The sequence below is a fragment of the Lathyrus oleraceus genome, chromosome 6, assembly GCF_024323335.1.
Source record: "Lathyrus oleraceus cultivar Zhongwan6 chromosome 6, CAAS_Psat_ZW6_1.0, whole genome shotgun sequence".
NCBI lineage: Eukaryota > Viridiplantae > Streptophyta > Magnoliopsida > Fabales > Fabaceae > Lathyrus > Lathyrus oleraceus.
In genome coordinates this window covers 351417734-351433498 of record NC_066584.1, presented here as the reverse complement: position 1 = coordinate 351433498, position 15765 = coordinate 351417734, and the positions used below count along the sequence as shown (strand labels likewise).

The following is a 15765-nucleotide window of genomic DNA, read 5'->3' as shown; positions in this document are numbered from 1 at the left end:
TTGGTTCTTTTGGCAAAACAGAAGTTCAATGGATCATATGATGGAGGTCTAGGAACTTTAGATCTAAAGATTCAACCAAATTCAGTTGAATTTCAGATATGAAAATTTTATGAAATGTGAACTAGTTCCTTTGGTAATGGCTATGGATTCAGTTGTGCATCATATCAGGCGCCTTTAGGTTGATCTTTGATGGAGGTATACACCTCTATTTATAGCTGGAATTGGCTGAATGAGTGAGTTTCCTCGTGTGCATGGCAAGTGGATATTCTTTGCATGGGCTTGCATGATCATGTAGAAGGCCCGAATTCAATTGAATTTGCATGCTGATGACCAAACAACTTGAAATGGACGTGTAGATGCAATTGATTTGGAGTGTGCAATGAGTTTCAAACAAGTTTCCATAATTGAGCTTAAAACTTCACCTCTTCGAAAGTGCCACTTAGAAAATCCAAACATAAGCATATAGGTAATGGTTGGAAAGGTCTTGACATAAGGAACAAATGTTATGTTGGACCAAAACTCATTTGGAGTGTGGAAATTTATGAAAACAGGTCATGAAGTTCATAGTGCAAAACATGCCTTTGAGAATTTTGTCAAATTGGTCCAACTTCAAGCCCTTCTGTTTTGATGATGCAAGCCCCAAATGGGAAAACCTCCAACATCAAAGTTGTAGATATTTTCAAGACAATCAAAATGGACTTAACTTTTGCATCATTTGGATTTTTGATGAAGAAGTTATGGGCACTTAAAATTGGACTTTTTTGCCTTCCAATGCATTTGGTCCAAAGTGACCTATAATGTTTTGCATTATCACATGTATTTCCTTTGAGATTATGAAATTTTGTTCAACATAACATTTGAAGTAGACATCTTAAGCTTTCCAATGCATTTTATCCCACCTCAAAATCATAAAAAATGAATGAGTTATGTTCTTGGGAAGTTGACCCAAAATTAGGGTTTCAGTCAAAATGACCTATAATGTCTTGGAATGGGATATGACCTTCCAAGCTTCAAATCAATTTTTAATGAACATGAAAGTTGTTCATATTGGCCTTAAGAACATTTTTGCTTTTGGGATAATCTCCATTTGACTAACACATAATAAGTTAGGTCTCAGTGTAGTTCAAAATAGTCAGATGGATTGACTGATCAACTTCTCAAGTCCACAACTCATATCTTGATGAATTGATGATTGAGGACACTCAAATAAGTTCAAATATGCATGAAATGATGAATTAAATAACTTACCTTGATGGTATTTGGTCATGGGTTGAGGTTGCTTCATGAGCAAGGCATTGTTGATGATCAGATGAATTAGGGTTTCCTTAAGGAACAAACCTCAAACCCTTTGATTTGCTTTGATCAAAATGATGAGTTGAAATACTAGGGAGGCATATTTGATGGATGAGAGCTTTGGGAACCATTGCCATGCTTGCTTTCATCTTCTCTTGACCATATCTTTGCACAAATGATCTCATAGAAGCTCTTGACCTTGTGATTGCTCAAGCTACAAACAAAGAATGTTAGTGACATATTTTTGTGCTTTTGGTTAGTAAGCAATAATGAGAAAAGAAATAATATACAATTCAAGCATGCTTGGTGATCTCAAACCACTCACAAGAAGTCTCACCCAAAGGCAAAGGGAACCAAGATGCTCATGATCCTTGAGGCTTTGCAAATGCAATGTTATGATGCCATGAGGGATCTTAGGGACAAAATTGGGGTCTTACAGAACCAAATGGAGGTTATAAGATAAATCAAGTACATTTAGACTTAGAAGGGAGATCGGATTCAGGATAGCTCGTCAAAGGTTTAGTGTTGGTAAGAAACTGTTATGGAATGTTGAGTTACCTAGGAATCAATTATAAGAGTTTGTGTCAAAGAGAGAATAAGCATTATATAACAATGAAAGCTCTAGTAGGATGGGTTGAAGGAGATTTGTGTTGAAGAAAATAATAAGTAATTGAATTTAAGGAATTCTAGTAGAATGGTTTTGTAATTGGAACTAGGGGAAATACCATAGGAAGATAAGTGAACACAGAGTGTGGAAGCAGTGTGAATGTTGCAATACAACTGTTGTAATGGGGTACATTTTAGATAAAGGTACAATGGGATCATCAAGATTTACTAAGGCTAAGTTATGGGCGTGTAGTTGATGATTGTCCGCATCAAAGATTTCTAGAGTATGTAGTGGAGGGGAGGAATTTATACCTTGGCATTAATAGAAGTATGTGATAGCAACATTATGGTCACAAGTATGTGTAATGGATTCCTTGTCTTGAGATGGATACAAAGTAACACACATTTTGTTGAGTAGTGAGTCTTGTATTCTGAGAAGTTGATTTGATGATAGACAACGAAAGACACGCCATGCTGGAGCATGGGGACTAAGTGTAGGATGTGAAATATGCTATGTTGTAAGAGCTTATGGGGAGACAGTGAGGATTGTCTGTGGTAAGTCATCTAGACAAGTAACCCCAGTATGATAAAGTGTGTAGTAGGTATTGGGTTAGAAGAAAAAATTTCAGTCATAAGTGTGTGGCAATGATAAGGTTCATCTTAAGTGCATTTTATTTGAATTGCAAGAGTAATAATGGCTTATTGGAAGTCTGGTTGTTATTTATCTTCTTGAGGAGTGTTTGGTTGGTTGATCACGGAGTATAAACATTCACACCATGTTGGAGCTAAGGGTGTCTTAAATGTCATAAGTGTACCGTTGTGGATGTACAAATTGAGGATGGAGTTACAAGTCACCACAAGTCAGATTGGTAGTTTTGAAATTGGGATTTCTGAAGGTGTAGTGCGTAGTTGGTCATCTGTAGAGATATCATGGAAGTCAAACGTTTGGGGAAACCAACTTGGTGAACCATGCTCAGTTTAAGCAAGTCTTAGAAGTACCACTATTATGATTATGAATAACTATAAGGAACAGAGCTGGAAGAGACCTACTAAGTGGTGATCTGGAAGATATTAGTTAGGTATATTGTATATGTTGGTAAGGTGTGAAGTGGTTGGTCATAGTATGACATTTCTTAATTCATTCGGATTCATAGCCTTAGATGTAGACTCCATGACAGTGGTAATGGATGTGTACAATGATACTTTACCCTATTGGAAGGATTCATGAATTATACTTCCCAGGAGGAATGGAAATCAAATATTCCTGAAGTTAAACATGTAACTCGGACTGTATATTAGTAAGAGTATGAGCTAAGATTATGGAAGATGGGACAGGACGATTGAGATGAATGATTTTGGATACGAAGTGAAATGTTATCTCTAGATGTGTGTGAAATATTGTGTGTGACTCTATGAGGTGTATAGACACTCATAGTTACGTTCTAGATTGCTTAAGTTCCTTAGAAGTGGTGTCTCGTTGATGATTTAAAGTTCCTTGATGGTGTTATGTCGTTTTTGGTCAAGATCATGTATCGGGAGAAATCTTAAATGAATCAAAACCCTATAAGAGGATTTGATATGGAATATAGTAAAAAGAATTGGATAGTGTCAAGCTAATTTGGATAAGTTCATTCGAGCGTAGAATAAATCCGAGTGTCATACACCTTTATGGTTGTAGTCGCGTGGCTCCTGTGTATATATATCTTATGGAAGATGTTGGTCATATTCTAAACTTTTGGGTGTCAGCGAGAAATTTATTCTACTAAGGGATGTCAGTGAGGTCCTAGTACTATTTTGGATGGTGGGAACTCTGGAGGATAGGTGTGATCTTATATGTAGACTCTTAGTTAACCAGTGGTGCTTAGGAATCCCGGGTGTTCCACTATTGGAATCAGAGTATCACAATGGAAGGTGATGGAGGAAAGGGCTCAATCAAGATTATGGGAATTAGAGAGATAGTTACTCATGGGAGTAAGACAATCTCGTACTAATGGTTATATCTTATTGGAGTAGTATGAGAGAAGTGAAACAGTAGGAGTAGAGGCTTGCAGCCTACAATATCAGATCAAGTGAAGTTGATGACATTATCGTTAGATGGATTACATGTTTGTCACATTTGTTGAAGGAATAATAAGAGAAGAGTAGTAAATATTGTGTGTGGTCAAGGAATCAATAATTTTTCTTATGAAGAATTAATGAGTATTGATTACCCAAGTCAATATAAGATGTCGTGCAAGGAAGGGAAGTCGTGGCTTCCGAGAGGAAAGTGACCAACTGACGTAGAGCGGTATATCAGATGAATTAAGTGGGAGCAAGTTTAAACGTTAATCCAATATCAGAATGAGATATCAGAATGGAAGAATGAGTATATCCCATATTCCCTTAAATTGCTGAATTAGTTGAGACCAATTGAGTTCCTATGTACTCTATCTTTTGTGAGAAATTTCCATTCAATCGATTGATTCATTTGATCAATAAATTAACATGAATGAATTCTTTGATAAATTAAAATATGCTACCAACAGGGGTCAAACCCATGACCTCCTTGGTATGGAACAAGCCTTACCACTAGGCTAAGCTCTTGTTGAATATTCATGCAAGGAACAAATGTTAACATATATTCTTGATTAAGTTAGATTGTTAAATTATTTGAGAATTGTAACTCCGTTTTAGACGCGGACGGTTGCGTTAGAAAGATAACACAAAGGACTATTATTATTATTCCATGTTATAATATATTATGATGAATGTTAAACATTGTTGTTATGTTGAATGTGAAATAACATGATTAAAAACCTTATAAAGATGAGTGAGGAAACCTAGGAGAATAACTTAGAAAGATAATCTAGGATATGGAAATGAGTATACGGTGATGCTTGGACGTAATGGTACCTAGATGCGTATGGTGGACAAGTATTCACATGGTAAGGAATCAATATGCTTTGTATGGAACATGTGTGATATATGTATGAGAATGGATCATGTTATGATGCCATGAGAATTGATATGATATCATGATAATTGTTTGATATTTTGGTGAGGAACTTTTGTTCCAAAAGTCCTATTTTGATGAGGAGTGTTGCTTAAAAAGTTCTATTGGTTATTGAGAATTAATCACATATTCAGAATTATTGGTGATTGTGCACATACCACTTCAAGGGCTTAGGTAAAGCGGTAAGTGGGGATGCGACACCAACGATTCGTGCCTCAATTGGGTTTGAGCCCCAACCACGACGGACATGGGGAGAGGTGGATACCTAAGTGGGTTAGAGTCCCATACGGTGAAACATACCCTAAGTGGGTTAGAGTCCCATACGGGTGACAGTCGCTTGAACTGGGGATTAAGCCTCATAGACGACCTGATGTCCACCGCGAAAGTCGAATCATACGAGCATGCATGAACCAGGCCTGGCTTAGACGTAAGTCCGCTTGGGGATTGATGTTTCGTGAATCCGAATAGTGATTTGTTGAGTGGATGCACTCAAGTGACATGTTTCCATACATTGCGATTATCCCGTAGTTACTCAAGTCCTAGTTACAAGGTGAGAATGATGCACAGGTAACGGAAGGTGAAAACTTGAGTTAGAATCGAGTAGGGAACCCTGTAGAGCCGAGTGGACCCATAAGATAGGAGAACTCACTGGGATTATTATCTCATCCCATTACTGTTGTTATTTTTCAGGTATTCCTTGCAAGTTGAATCTAAGAGAAGTTGTCTATGGATGTTTCAAGGGACATAATTATTCTGATCTTCCGCTGTGGAGTTGTGTGCAATGAAGATATTGCATATAGTTCTTAGATTTTTATTGTTTAGACACTATTGTATAACATGTTCCATTGATGTTTTTAGTTTGGAAATGTGTATATATTGATGTCATTAGGCACTTATGTTGGATCAGTACCAATTAATAACACTTGTATGATATTATTCTAGATATATATTATACGGGTTGTTACAGTGCGGGATTTGATTACGCAAGGAGAATGTATTAGCACCCCTCACGTCTGTTGTACCCAACGAGAATCGTTTGGTTAATTATGCACGTTAGTGTTTGCTTAAAAATATTTGGCTTTCTAAGTTATTAAAAGGGAAAAGAAGAGAACAAAAAGGTTAATTTTTTATTAAGGTGTCTGACGAACTTTGAATCTCGCTCCTTCGTATCTCCGGGTGCACTGGAGAACTCAAAGCTACGTGGTTTTGAGTAGAGAATGTTTGTTGGTTGGTCGATTTTAGTGAAAGTTATTTTGTCTCGATCGATGGAAAAATATTGCTTGCTACCCGAAACAAGTGAGGAGCGGGCGTTTGCATCATATTGAACGGATTTCTACATATCAACATTCAAGGGAAAATATCACTTATCTCCACTCACACGATTGCGGACGAAACATTGTTTTGTATCATCTCGAGACGAAATGTATTTCGTTTGTGAAAAGGTTTTGAAGATCGCACAACAACAAGAAAAAAGTTTGATGTGTTTGAGGTATTTTGGGTGATGATGAGAGTTTGGACGGGCGAGAACTACATCTCGCTTCCCAAATCTCAGGAGCTTGTGGACTACATCACGTTCCTTTTTCTTCTTTATTTGTGAAAAGATTTTTAATATTTTTAGATGTTTTGAAGTTTTGATTGAGAACATGCATATGATGATGAACGAGGTTTATTTCGCGTTGTGGAATTGATTAGAGGATGATGGGTGTTTGGATTGATGAGAACTACATCTCGGATCCTAATTCTCAGGAGCTTGTGGACTACACCTCGTTCCTTTCATCCTATTTATTGAAAAGTGTTAAGTAATGGTTAAATGTTTTTTATTTTTGACTTAAGAAAATGGTTTGACGTTGAATCAAGTGTTTGATTATAGTTTGCAAGAGTGAATTGACAAGATGGTTTTAAAGTTTAAAAGTGATTTGAATGTGGAATACTGAGAAGTTGGGATAGTGGAAATTGTTAGAAAGTTGTTCGATGTTGGATCAAACTTATTTTTTTGTTCTTTTTGAAAGATAGTTGATTTTACGAAATATGAAAGCGGTCAAATTATTGCACATCAAGAGGATGAGGGTATATTTTGTCGAATGAGGGTATAATAAAGAATTAAGAGCAAACTCATCAAACAAGTAAATGTAAACAACAAGGTCTCATTATAAGAAGACCCAAGAGCAAGCCAAAATATATGAGATGATAACACACACAACATATGCACAACACACGTTCATTTGTAATTGAATCAAAAGAACTAAAGCAAAAAAATGGAACGTGCACGGATCTAGATCGTGATGTGAGGATGTGAATCAATGTCACATAATCCAAAGACATGCAAGGCTATCTTTCATAAGGTTCAAGTTTGATTTAAGCGTAACGACGTTGGATCGTTGTATGTTATCATGAATCGAATGAATTCCTAACCTGAAACATATCATCGCAAAATGGGACGGAATGAGAATGAACTCAAAACGATCAACAATGAAATCATAAAGTGAGGCTTAACGTACACAATGGTAAAGCAAAACGGTATCAAACTGAAATGATGTAAACCTCACAATCGACATTAAAATCAACGTATAGCAAATAAAATGCACACAAAAATCATAAATAATGTGCTCAAAGTCGGTTGGTGTGTATCAGCAAAAAATGAAATGTTGTATGCAGGGGTCATAAAGCGGAGAAGTCAAATCAATATATGGATAAAAATTCGACGGCATAACGTCATATGATTAACACTCAATCCGCGGGTTACATATGATTTTCAACATCGTTAACACAATCAAAACAGTAACAATGCAATATGTTATTGAATGCATTACATCAAACCAATAACAAAAATGGCATAGACCCAAATATAAATTTTTCGCAACAATCACAAACAACTTCGTAATTGAATCGAAAATCGAAGTAACATAACCAAAATGCACACAATGTAATCAATATACACCAAAATCGAATCGACACCAAGAATACAAAATCGAGAAACAAACAACAACAAAATAGATATGCGTGAAAGAACTAGAAATCGTTACCGATATGCGACTTACTTCAAAAAGAAAGTTGTGTCGTTGCGATGCCGAGTTGTTGTTGTTTTGAACGGAAACTGTGCAACCAAACTGTAAGCATTGTTGTGTTTTTGTTATTGTTGCTACGGTGGAAATGGAAATGGATGAACCTCTAACATGAAAAGATGAAGATCAAAACCGTGTTTGCTTTACATATTCCAACGTTATGGGCTACTCTTCTCACGAATCAAGCTTCAAGATATGCTTTCACGCAATAAAGTAGTAGTCCCATGTAAACAGTGGTTCGATCGTCAGACAGTGATAGTTGCAGAGAGTTTCGAATGGAGGTTTTATTAAGGTGAGGTTGTCGTGAGTTGAACAGAGGGTGAAAAAGGTTTCACTGAGAGATCAAAGGAGGTGTGGGTTTGTGTCGTCGTTTCGAAAAGAGAGCAGACAGAGGGGATAAGGAATAAAGAAAATGGCGATGAAGAAGATGAACAAGGGAAAAGAAAAAGAATGAAGAAATGGAAAACCACGTTTCTCTGTTTTTTATCCCCCTCCAAAATGAACAGTTGTCTCCTCTTAATATTGTTTTCTTTTTCTCTTTTATCAGCGAGACCACCCTTATCCTTTTTTTTTGGAAATTCAAACAACGACCAATCTCTTTATTGGAACTGGCAATGTGTTGGTGTCTATTTTTATGCCACTAACATCCTCATTCCCTTTTTATTCTTTTCATTTTGGTTTATTCACACATTGGGGAAAATCAAGGGTGAAGGTTACTTACCGAGTGAAGGGATTGTCACGCGAGTTTGAGAAATAGCTGTCAATGTGCAATGTAAAAAAGGATTCAGTGCATCAGTCTCTTTTGTTTTAATTTTTTTTTACTTTTCTCATTATTATTATGTCTTTGTTTTAATTATGAGAAGAGTTTTAGGTAATTAAATTTTAAAAAAACAACACAGCATAAAATCAAACTAAAAATACAACTATTTATAATCAATTCTAGTGATTATTTTGGCTAAAAATAAATATAAAAGGATAAAAAATGAGTAAAAATCGAGTGAAAAGTGTCCGGAAAAACAAAATGAATGCACCAAAACGATCAGCGCAAAATAAACTTCTGGAAAACAGACATGTTTTGATCAAATTTCGAAGTAAAAAATGACCGTTTAAAAAGACTCAGGATAATCAAAATACGACCGTAAAAGAGTCAAAAAATTAAAGCGAGCACGCCAGGTTAAACTACGTGAACCGTAGATTAATAAAACTGACGTCTGTAAGCTCGATTTTGAAATTTTTTGGCCGCTTATTTTACATACATTTGAGGATCAGTTCGACCGGTCTGTCTGTAAATCCGAAAACTTATTTCAATCGATATTTTAAGTGTTATGCTAGAGGAAATGCCTGTTATGATATCCAGATGATGTGAATGTCATGATGTAAGTATCGATTTATTGAATGAGGGACAAAATTGGGGTATGACAATTTTCCCTATTTAAGCATCTTCAATCAGAGAATATGAAAAATGTTAATCTACGTATGATCGCGGTGGGAGATAGTTAAATACTAAATGAAACAAGTTTTGTCCATTTATGAAATGATATAAGATGCTATGAATGCATGAATGACTATTTTTGTTTTGGTTTTTTAGGGGTATGATATGGTATGAAGATGAAACATGGTTGGATATCTTATGATGGATAAAGAATGGTAGATGGACCCGTGGGAAATGATGGAACATAAGGTAATGGTGATCCACAGGAAATGAAAATGAGGGTGACGACTCACCAGGGATAACAAACTTGTTGGAGAAGAAACTGGAGAATATTTAAAGGACTTGGAGATTCCTAAAGAGGAATTCATCCAAGATAAGAAAAACTAGGGAATCCTCTGACAAGAAGATCATCCATGCAAAGCTCTGGAGATTCTTCTACATGAGTCAATCCAAATAAAAAAATATTGGAGTTTTTTGACTGAAAATCATCCAATCTTCTGGAGAATTCCTTTCATTGGAAGAGTCAAACTGATAGCTTTTTAAGAAACATCAGAATAAACAAAGCACAATCTCTACATACGCCAGACAAAGTTGGACTTTACCCATAAGCATCAGTAAAAGATATAATAACTTCTAACGGAAGGTGCCAGGAACAAAACTAGACTTTATGCCAACAAAAACCGGACTAGGACTTAAGGGCGCCAAATAAAATTGGACTTTTGAGGATGAACGTCCAGACGAGAAATGGACTTGAAGGGTTGATTACCAGATGGGAACTGGTGCTTTATTATTTGTTTCTCAGACGAGAACTAACTTTCAGATAGTCTACCAAACGAGAACTATTTTTTTGATTTATTGTCAGATGGAAACTGACGTTAAGATAGGCTACGAGACGAGAACTGGTTTTGCAAAGAAAAAAAAGACTACCATACGAGAATTGGAGTTAGAAAAAGACTATTAGACGAAAACTGAAGTTAAAAATAGGCTACCATATAGAAACTGGTTTTAAAAAAAAACTAACTATCAAACGGGAATTGGATTTTTGATGTTGATTTTTCATGCTATGAGAATATGCTCGATGAATGAGATGATATGCATGGCTTAACTCTAGAGCGAAGTGACATGATTAATACATGAGAATAATTTATGCAATAACTCTAAGGTTTCCAAAATGCCCTTGTGAGGGTGATAGATGGAAGGTATTTTGCAGCAAAGCTTATTTGTCAAAAGGCAAAGGGTTATTGGATGGGTTGATAGCATGATTCTCCGACACTCGTCTTGAACTCAACAGTTGCTAGTGTACAACAAAGTTTACTCGAGCAACTTGAAGGCATGGAGATGAATTTCCCCTTTGTAGCTCACTTGCCCCAGTCTGTTAGATCTTTGAAGAAGTTCACCTTGAAATGAGTTTGTAAGCAGCTTCCCATAACCTTGAGGTGGCTTGGCCCAATATTTTAAACCTTGAAGGAGTCCTTGACTAACCAAACTTGTTTTCCACCCTTGCGCGACTTCAAAAACCTTTTTAGAAATAGGCTTGCTTTACCCATATCGACATGAAACAAACAAAGGCGTCAACATCCAAGAGCGAGCAACAAGAAAAGGTCTAACCAGTCGATATGTCTAAACGTTACTCCATAAAGCAACCGGCAAATAGTTCTTTGTTACAAAGAAATATGTAGCCTTGAGTTCTCCATCGCACCTAGAGATACGTAGGAGCAGGATTTTGAAATCTTGTCAGACACATTAATAAAAAAAAATGTTTTCTTTCTTTTTCTCGCTCAATAAGTCGAAGAAAACAATTAATGTCTTGCTAACATTCAATCACAAATCTAACTAAAAGGTTCTCGTTGAGTACAACGGACGTGAGGGGTGTTAATACATTTTCCTTGCGTAATCGACTTCCGAACTCGAATTTGGTTGTGACGACCATCTTTTTTCTCTCTTAAGGGTTTTATCGATATTTTCTCTTTCCTTCTTTTAGGAATAAGTAAAGTTCGGCGGCGACTCTGTTCAAATCATTTTTCCGCGAGCTTGCGAACGTCCCACGAAGGATCGTATTTTTCGAGAGGCGACATGATGAGAAACTTTGTATATATGTATGTATGTGTTATAGTTAGGCCCTCTTCTATTGTGATATTTAGATATTTATAGTCACACTAGGCCAGAATCCAAGATTTCTAGGGATATAACAACCATTCCGGGAATGAGAAGTTGAAGTTCATGGAGCATAGTTAATTCTCACGACTCTCTTTATGCAGTTTGTTTGCCCAATATAAGTTAACCACACATATCTGAAGAAAATACACTCTATTCAAAAGAAGACGCTCAAACCAACAAAAAGGCGACGTGGAAAGAACGATAGGCGAAGCTCATGCCTTCGCCACGCCCCTATAATCCCTTCCAATTATACCACTACACTTAGAAATAAAGGGAAAATGCCAAAGATTATTTTCATTACTAAAAAATATTATAATCTCTACTTCTTATTTTATTTTCTCTCTATCATTCATTTTAAGTCTTATATCTTTTTATAAATAAATTAAAATAGAAACAAAAAATATTGTCAAATAAACTTGTGAAGTTTCCATTCTACAATTTGATATCTTGTATTGCATCCCGTTGACGTTTCATTTCATTCTCTAACTATATTGGTAGGTAATACCATGTATTCAAACTTGAAGTACAAGATCTCAAACCTAACCGTCAAAACCACCCTTCTCATACTACCTTTCCTTCTCTATCCTCATACATACCAAAACAATTTTCAGCAAGCTTCTCCATTTTAACACACACTCTTCAGTTGCAGTGACTCATCCATGGTGGTAGAGTGGTATACCTTTGTATGTATTTGCATCGTTGGATTTTCCATCCTATCTGCCTTATATGTACTATGGATAAACGAAGGACCCTCTTCCTCTCAAAGCGATTTCGATATTCTGGTTAACACCCTTCTGGTGGCCTCACCCTTACCAGACAATAGAGTCACCATAGGTCATGTCACCACTTCCCAACTATGGACAAGCTGTTGGCGAGGAGTCCATCCTCTCGTGTTGTTGGCTACACGTTTCTTTTCCCTTCTCAGCTTGGTTGTGTTGTTATCATTCGATCTTCATGAATACGACGCAACCATATTTTACTACTATACCGAGTATCTCATCTTTCTTCCTTCCAAATTCAATTATTCTTACTATATTTCTAATTACTAGCTACATAACTATCTTGTTTATATGCAGGTGGACTTTCACATTAGTAATGATATATTTTGCGGTGAGTATATTGTTTTTCACATGATTTGTTGAAATGTGTGTATATATTGTTTTATGACTTTATCTAGTATATTGTTTTTGGAATTAACGTAGTTGGGGACAACAGTATCTGCATATGGATGTTGGAAGTTGTTGAACAAAACTCCTTTGGTTCAAAATGGAGAGTTTCTGAGAAGAGATTTGGAAACAAAAAATTTCACCAGGTATGATGAACAAGAGTTTGAACAAGCAGCAGGTTTTTGGGGTTACCTCATGCAAATTACCTACCAGACTAGTGCAGGGGCTGTTATCTTAACAGATATTGTTTTTTGGTGTGTAATTGTCCCATTCTTATCCATTTCTCGTTTTAAATTAAACATGGTAATTGCACTTCTTTCATTTTAGTAATTTACCTATTCATTAATATGAATGAAACTGAACAAAAACTGAATTATAAATTGTTTTTTTGTTGGTCTGTTATTTGATGACAGTTGATGGGTTGCATGCATACTTTGAATGTAGTTTTCCTTCTTTTGGATACAATGCTGAACAATCTTGTAAGTAACACACTCACTCTCTGGAATTATAATACTAACTACCAAAAGCTAATGGTTTCAATTTGATGTATGTGTGTATGTATTCTTTTTCAGTCTTTTCCGTGGTTTAGAATCGCGTATTTTGTGCTTTGGAGCTGCTCCTATGTTATTTTTCAATGGGTTATACATGCATGTGGTTTCACATGGTAAGATATGTGAATGTAACTATTAATTTTCACATTCTTTGGTTCATCAATCATCATCACCTAGAACTTTCTTTTCTTAACAGGTGGCCTTATCCATTTCTCGAGCTTAATACGCCATGGTGTTCTCTATGGTAAAATATTCTATTGACACTAGAGAGTTTCATGTTTTCTCGAACTTGATTTATGCATACCAAAGACTTATTATTTTCATTGTAATGCTTGTTGTTTACAGGTATATCTGCATGGCGGTAGCTCACATACCCTGCTACGGCATCTATTCATTGATAGTGAAAGCAAAAGTTGATATTCTTCCTAGATTCTTCCCTCATGCCTTCTCGAGGTCATACTAGTTTCGTTGTCGATATAGTTTTAAATTGCAATTGCAGATACACGACGAGTTGTTATATTATGTTGAAACGCGGACAAATGGAGTCATAGTTAAGATTGTGATGATGCCTTTGCATTGACATTTAAAAGTGATAGTGAAAAGTAGTGGCTTCTTCTTTTTCTTTCAAAAGTGTACTTTCATATTGGATTAGTACTACTGCTAATTTTGAATGGTTTTTGTACTTCAAGAATTTTTTTATTAAAGTTGAATCACTTTAATTTGATAAGGAAAAGTAGAGGCTTCTTTTTCTTTCAAAGCAGTAAAATATAGTAGTTCACTACTTTTCACATTTTATTACGCTAGATTGTACATATACACTTGAATTGATAAAGATTACAAACAACCATACAAAAATAAAGAATGATTTCAAACAGAGACAATAATAATTCAAAGAATTGATGAAGAAAAAAGAAAGAAAGAATGTATATATCTTGACATCTATGGACAAATTTTTGTGGAAGATGAAGAAATGTTGTGCAGTTAATGAAAATTGACAACGCTGCAGCTTTCTCTAATCTCACCTTGAGAACCTGTCAAGACTTGTATGGAACCCATATGCACCATGGCCTTTGCAAACTTCACTCTCCATATTGCACTATGTCTAGCATTTTTTAACACCATTCTCTTAGTTAACTCACTATCGGCCAATGTTTGATCTGAAGTTAATAAACCACGCTTATTCTTCAACTTCATATAGTACATGTTGTCCAGATCATTAGGTGTCGAACCATCAAACACCACCGTTGGGTCTCTTGTCTGTGATTGTGGTGGTGGACACTTGGATTTCAACATCATAGCAAACTTAGGGTCCATGGAAGGATCTTGAGAAAACGTAGCGTTGAAAGAGTATAATCGGTTTGAGAAAGAGGAACAATGCGAGACACCAATAGAATGAGCTCCAGAAAGTGTAACCATTTCATCTGCGGATAAACCTTTTATGGAAAAACGTTGGATAAGCTCCTCCGCTTTAAAAGTTGGTGGTGGTAGATTTTGTGTGACTTCTTCCATGATAGAGATTCTACCATCTCTGCGTCCTGACGGTACTGAGTAGTCTATGCCGCCACTAACTTTGCGAGTACTGTCTCTAGCCGCGAAAGCAAGAATGTCTGCACATGACACAGTTTTAGGACATGCGGCTTCTATCTGTGCCTTAGCTTCATTGATGACCTGGAAGCCCCGTAAACTTGGATTGTTTGCAGGATGGTCTCTCTCAGATGGATTACCTGGTGTGGATTCTAGTAATACGGAAGCATCACATCCTCTGACAAAGCAATCGTGAAAATGCATTCTAATCAAACCAGCAGCTATGCCTGGGTTTGATGAAACAGCTTTGTTTACTGCTCTTCTAACAATTGCTTCAGCAGATGGACATGTTTTCTTATAGAAACCAAACTCCAAAGACGAGGATGATGAAACTGAGAGAATAACTAGAACCAAAGTAGCGATAAGTATTGCATGGATTCTACTAAGCATTGTTAAAATGTGGTATATATGGTCTATATAATATGTAATGTATTATTGTTTATAGTAATAGTGATGTGGTAATTAAGTAAGTAGTGTGAGTAGAGAGATGAAGGAAGAGATATATGTTGTTGAGATGGAGAACATAAAACTCATCATCAGTATATATATATATATATAGAAGGGAGAGGAGGTAAGAGTAGGTCTTACTTTCGAAACAAAAACGTGTTTGGCTGTAGCCTTTAATATGTTAGTCATCAGGTTGAAGCAATCTACTTTTGAAAACTTCTTATGGTTCTGAAGGCTATGTTAAATTAGACGGCAGAGCGGGGTGAATGTTGGCTGCTACACCAACTTCAACACATAAACATTCTAACAAGCAACATAGTGGCTTGTGATTGATTACCAGGTCGTCCTGCCTTTTGTTATAACAAATATGCCGACTTATACGTGTTATAAAATTCATTATGCAACTATCAAATATTAGAAAATTCTATTAAAACAAGGTTGATTCAACTGGTGGACATTATATTATCAAATATAA

General features: G+C 36.1%; 2 protein-coding genes across 2 annotated transcripts; one reads left to right on the top strand and one right to left on the bottom strand.

Annotated features, from left to right (window-relative positions):
- Window positions 1-12098: 12098 nt before the first annotated feature.
- LOC127096707 (uncharacterized) lies at window positions 12099-13943 on the top strand. Its single transcript, XM_051035258.1, has 7 exons — window positions 12099-12533; window positions 12619-12652; window positions 12745-13011; window positions 13122-13187; window positions 13281-13372; window positions 13456-13503; window positions 13605-13943. Exons 1-7 carry the CDS (start codon window positions 12202-12204, stop codon window positions 13720-13722), a joined length of 957 nt encoding a protein of 318 aa, XP_050891215.1. The 5' UTR covers window positions 12099-12201; the 3' UTR covers window positions 13723-13943.
- A 181-nt stretch (window positions 13944-14124) lies between these two features.
- LOC127096705 (peroxidase 5) lies at window positions 14125-15334 on the bottom strand. Its single transcript, XM_051035257.1, has one exon. It carries the CDS (start codon window positions 15231-15233, stop codon window positions 14241-14243), a length of 993 nt encoding a protein of 330 aa, XP_050891214.1. The 5' UTR covers window positions 15234-15334; the 3' UTR covers window positions 14125-14240.
- Between the last annotated feature and the right edge of the window lie 431 nt (window positions 15335-15765).

What these genes read in the sequence shown, in the direction of transcription:
- LOC127096707 (XM_051035258.1), top strand. Translation starts at nt 12,202, where the DNA reads ATGGTGGTAGAGTGGTATACCTTTGTATGTATTTGCATCGTTGGATTT. An exon ending in CTCGTTTTAAATTAAACATG is followed by an intron (nt 13,012 to 13,121) that starts GTAATTGCACTT and finishes ATTTGATGACAG; the next exon opens with TTGATGGGTTGCATGCATAC. An exon ending in ATACAATGCTGAACAATCTT is followed by an intron (nt 13,188 to 13,280) that starts GTAAGTAACACA and finishes ATTCTTTTTCAG; the next exon opens with TCTTTTCCGTGGTTTAGAAT.
- LOC127096705 (XM_051035257.1), bottom strand. Translation starts at nt 15,233, where the DNA reads ATGCTTAGTAGAATCCATGCAATACTTATCGCTACTTTGGTTCTAGTT.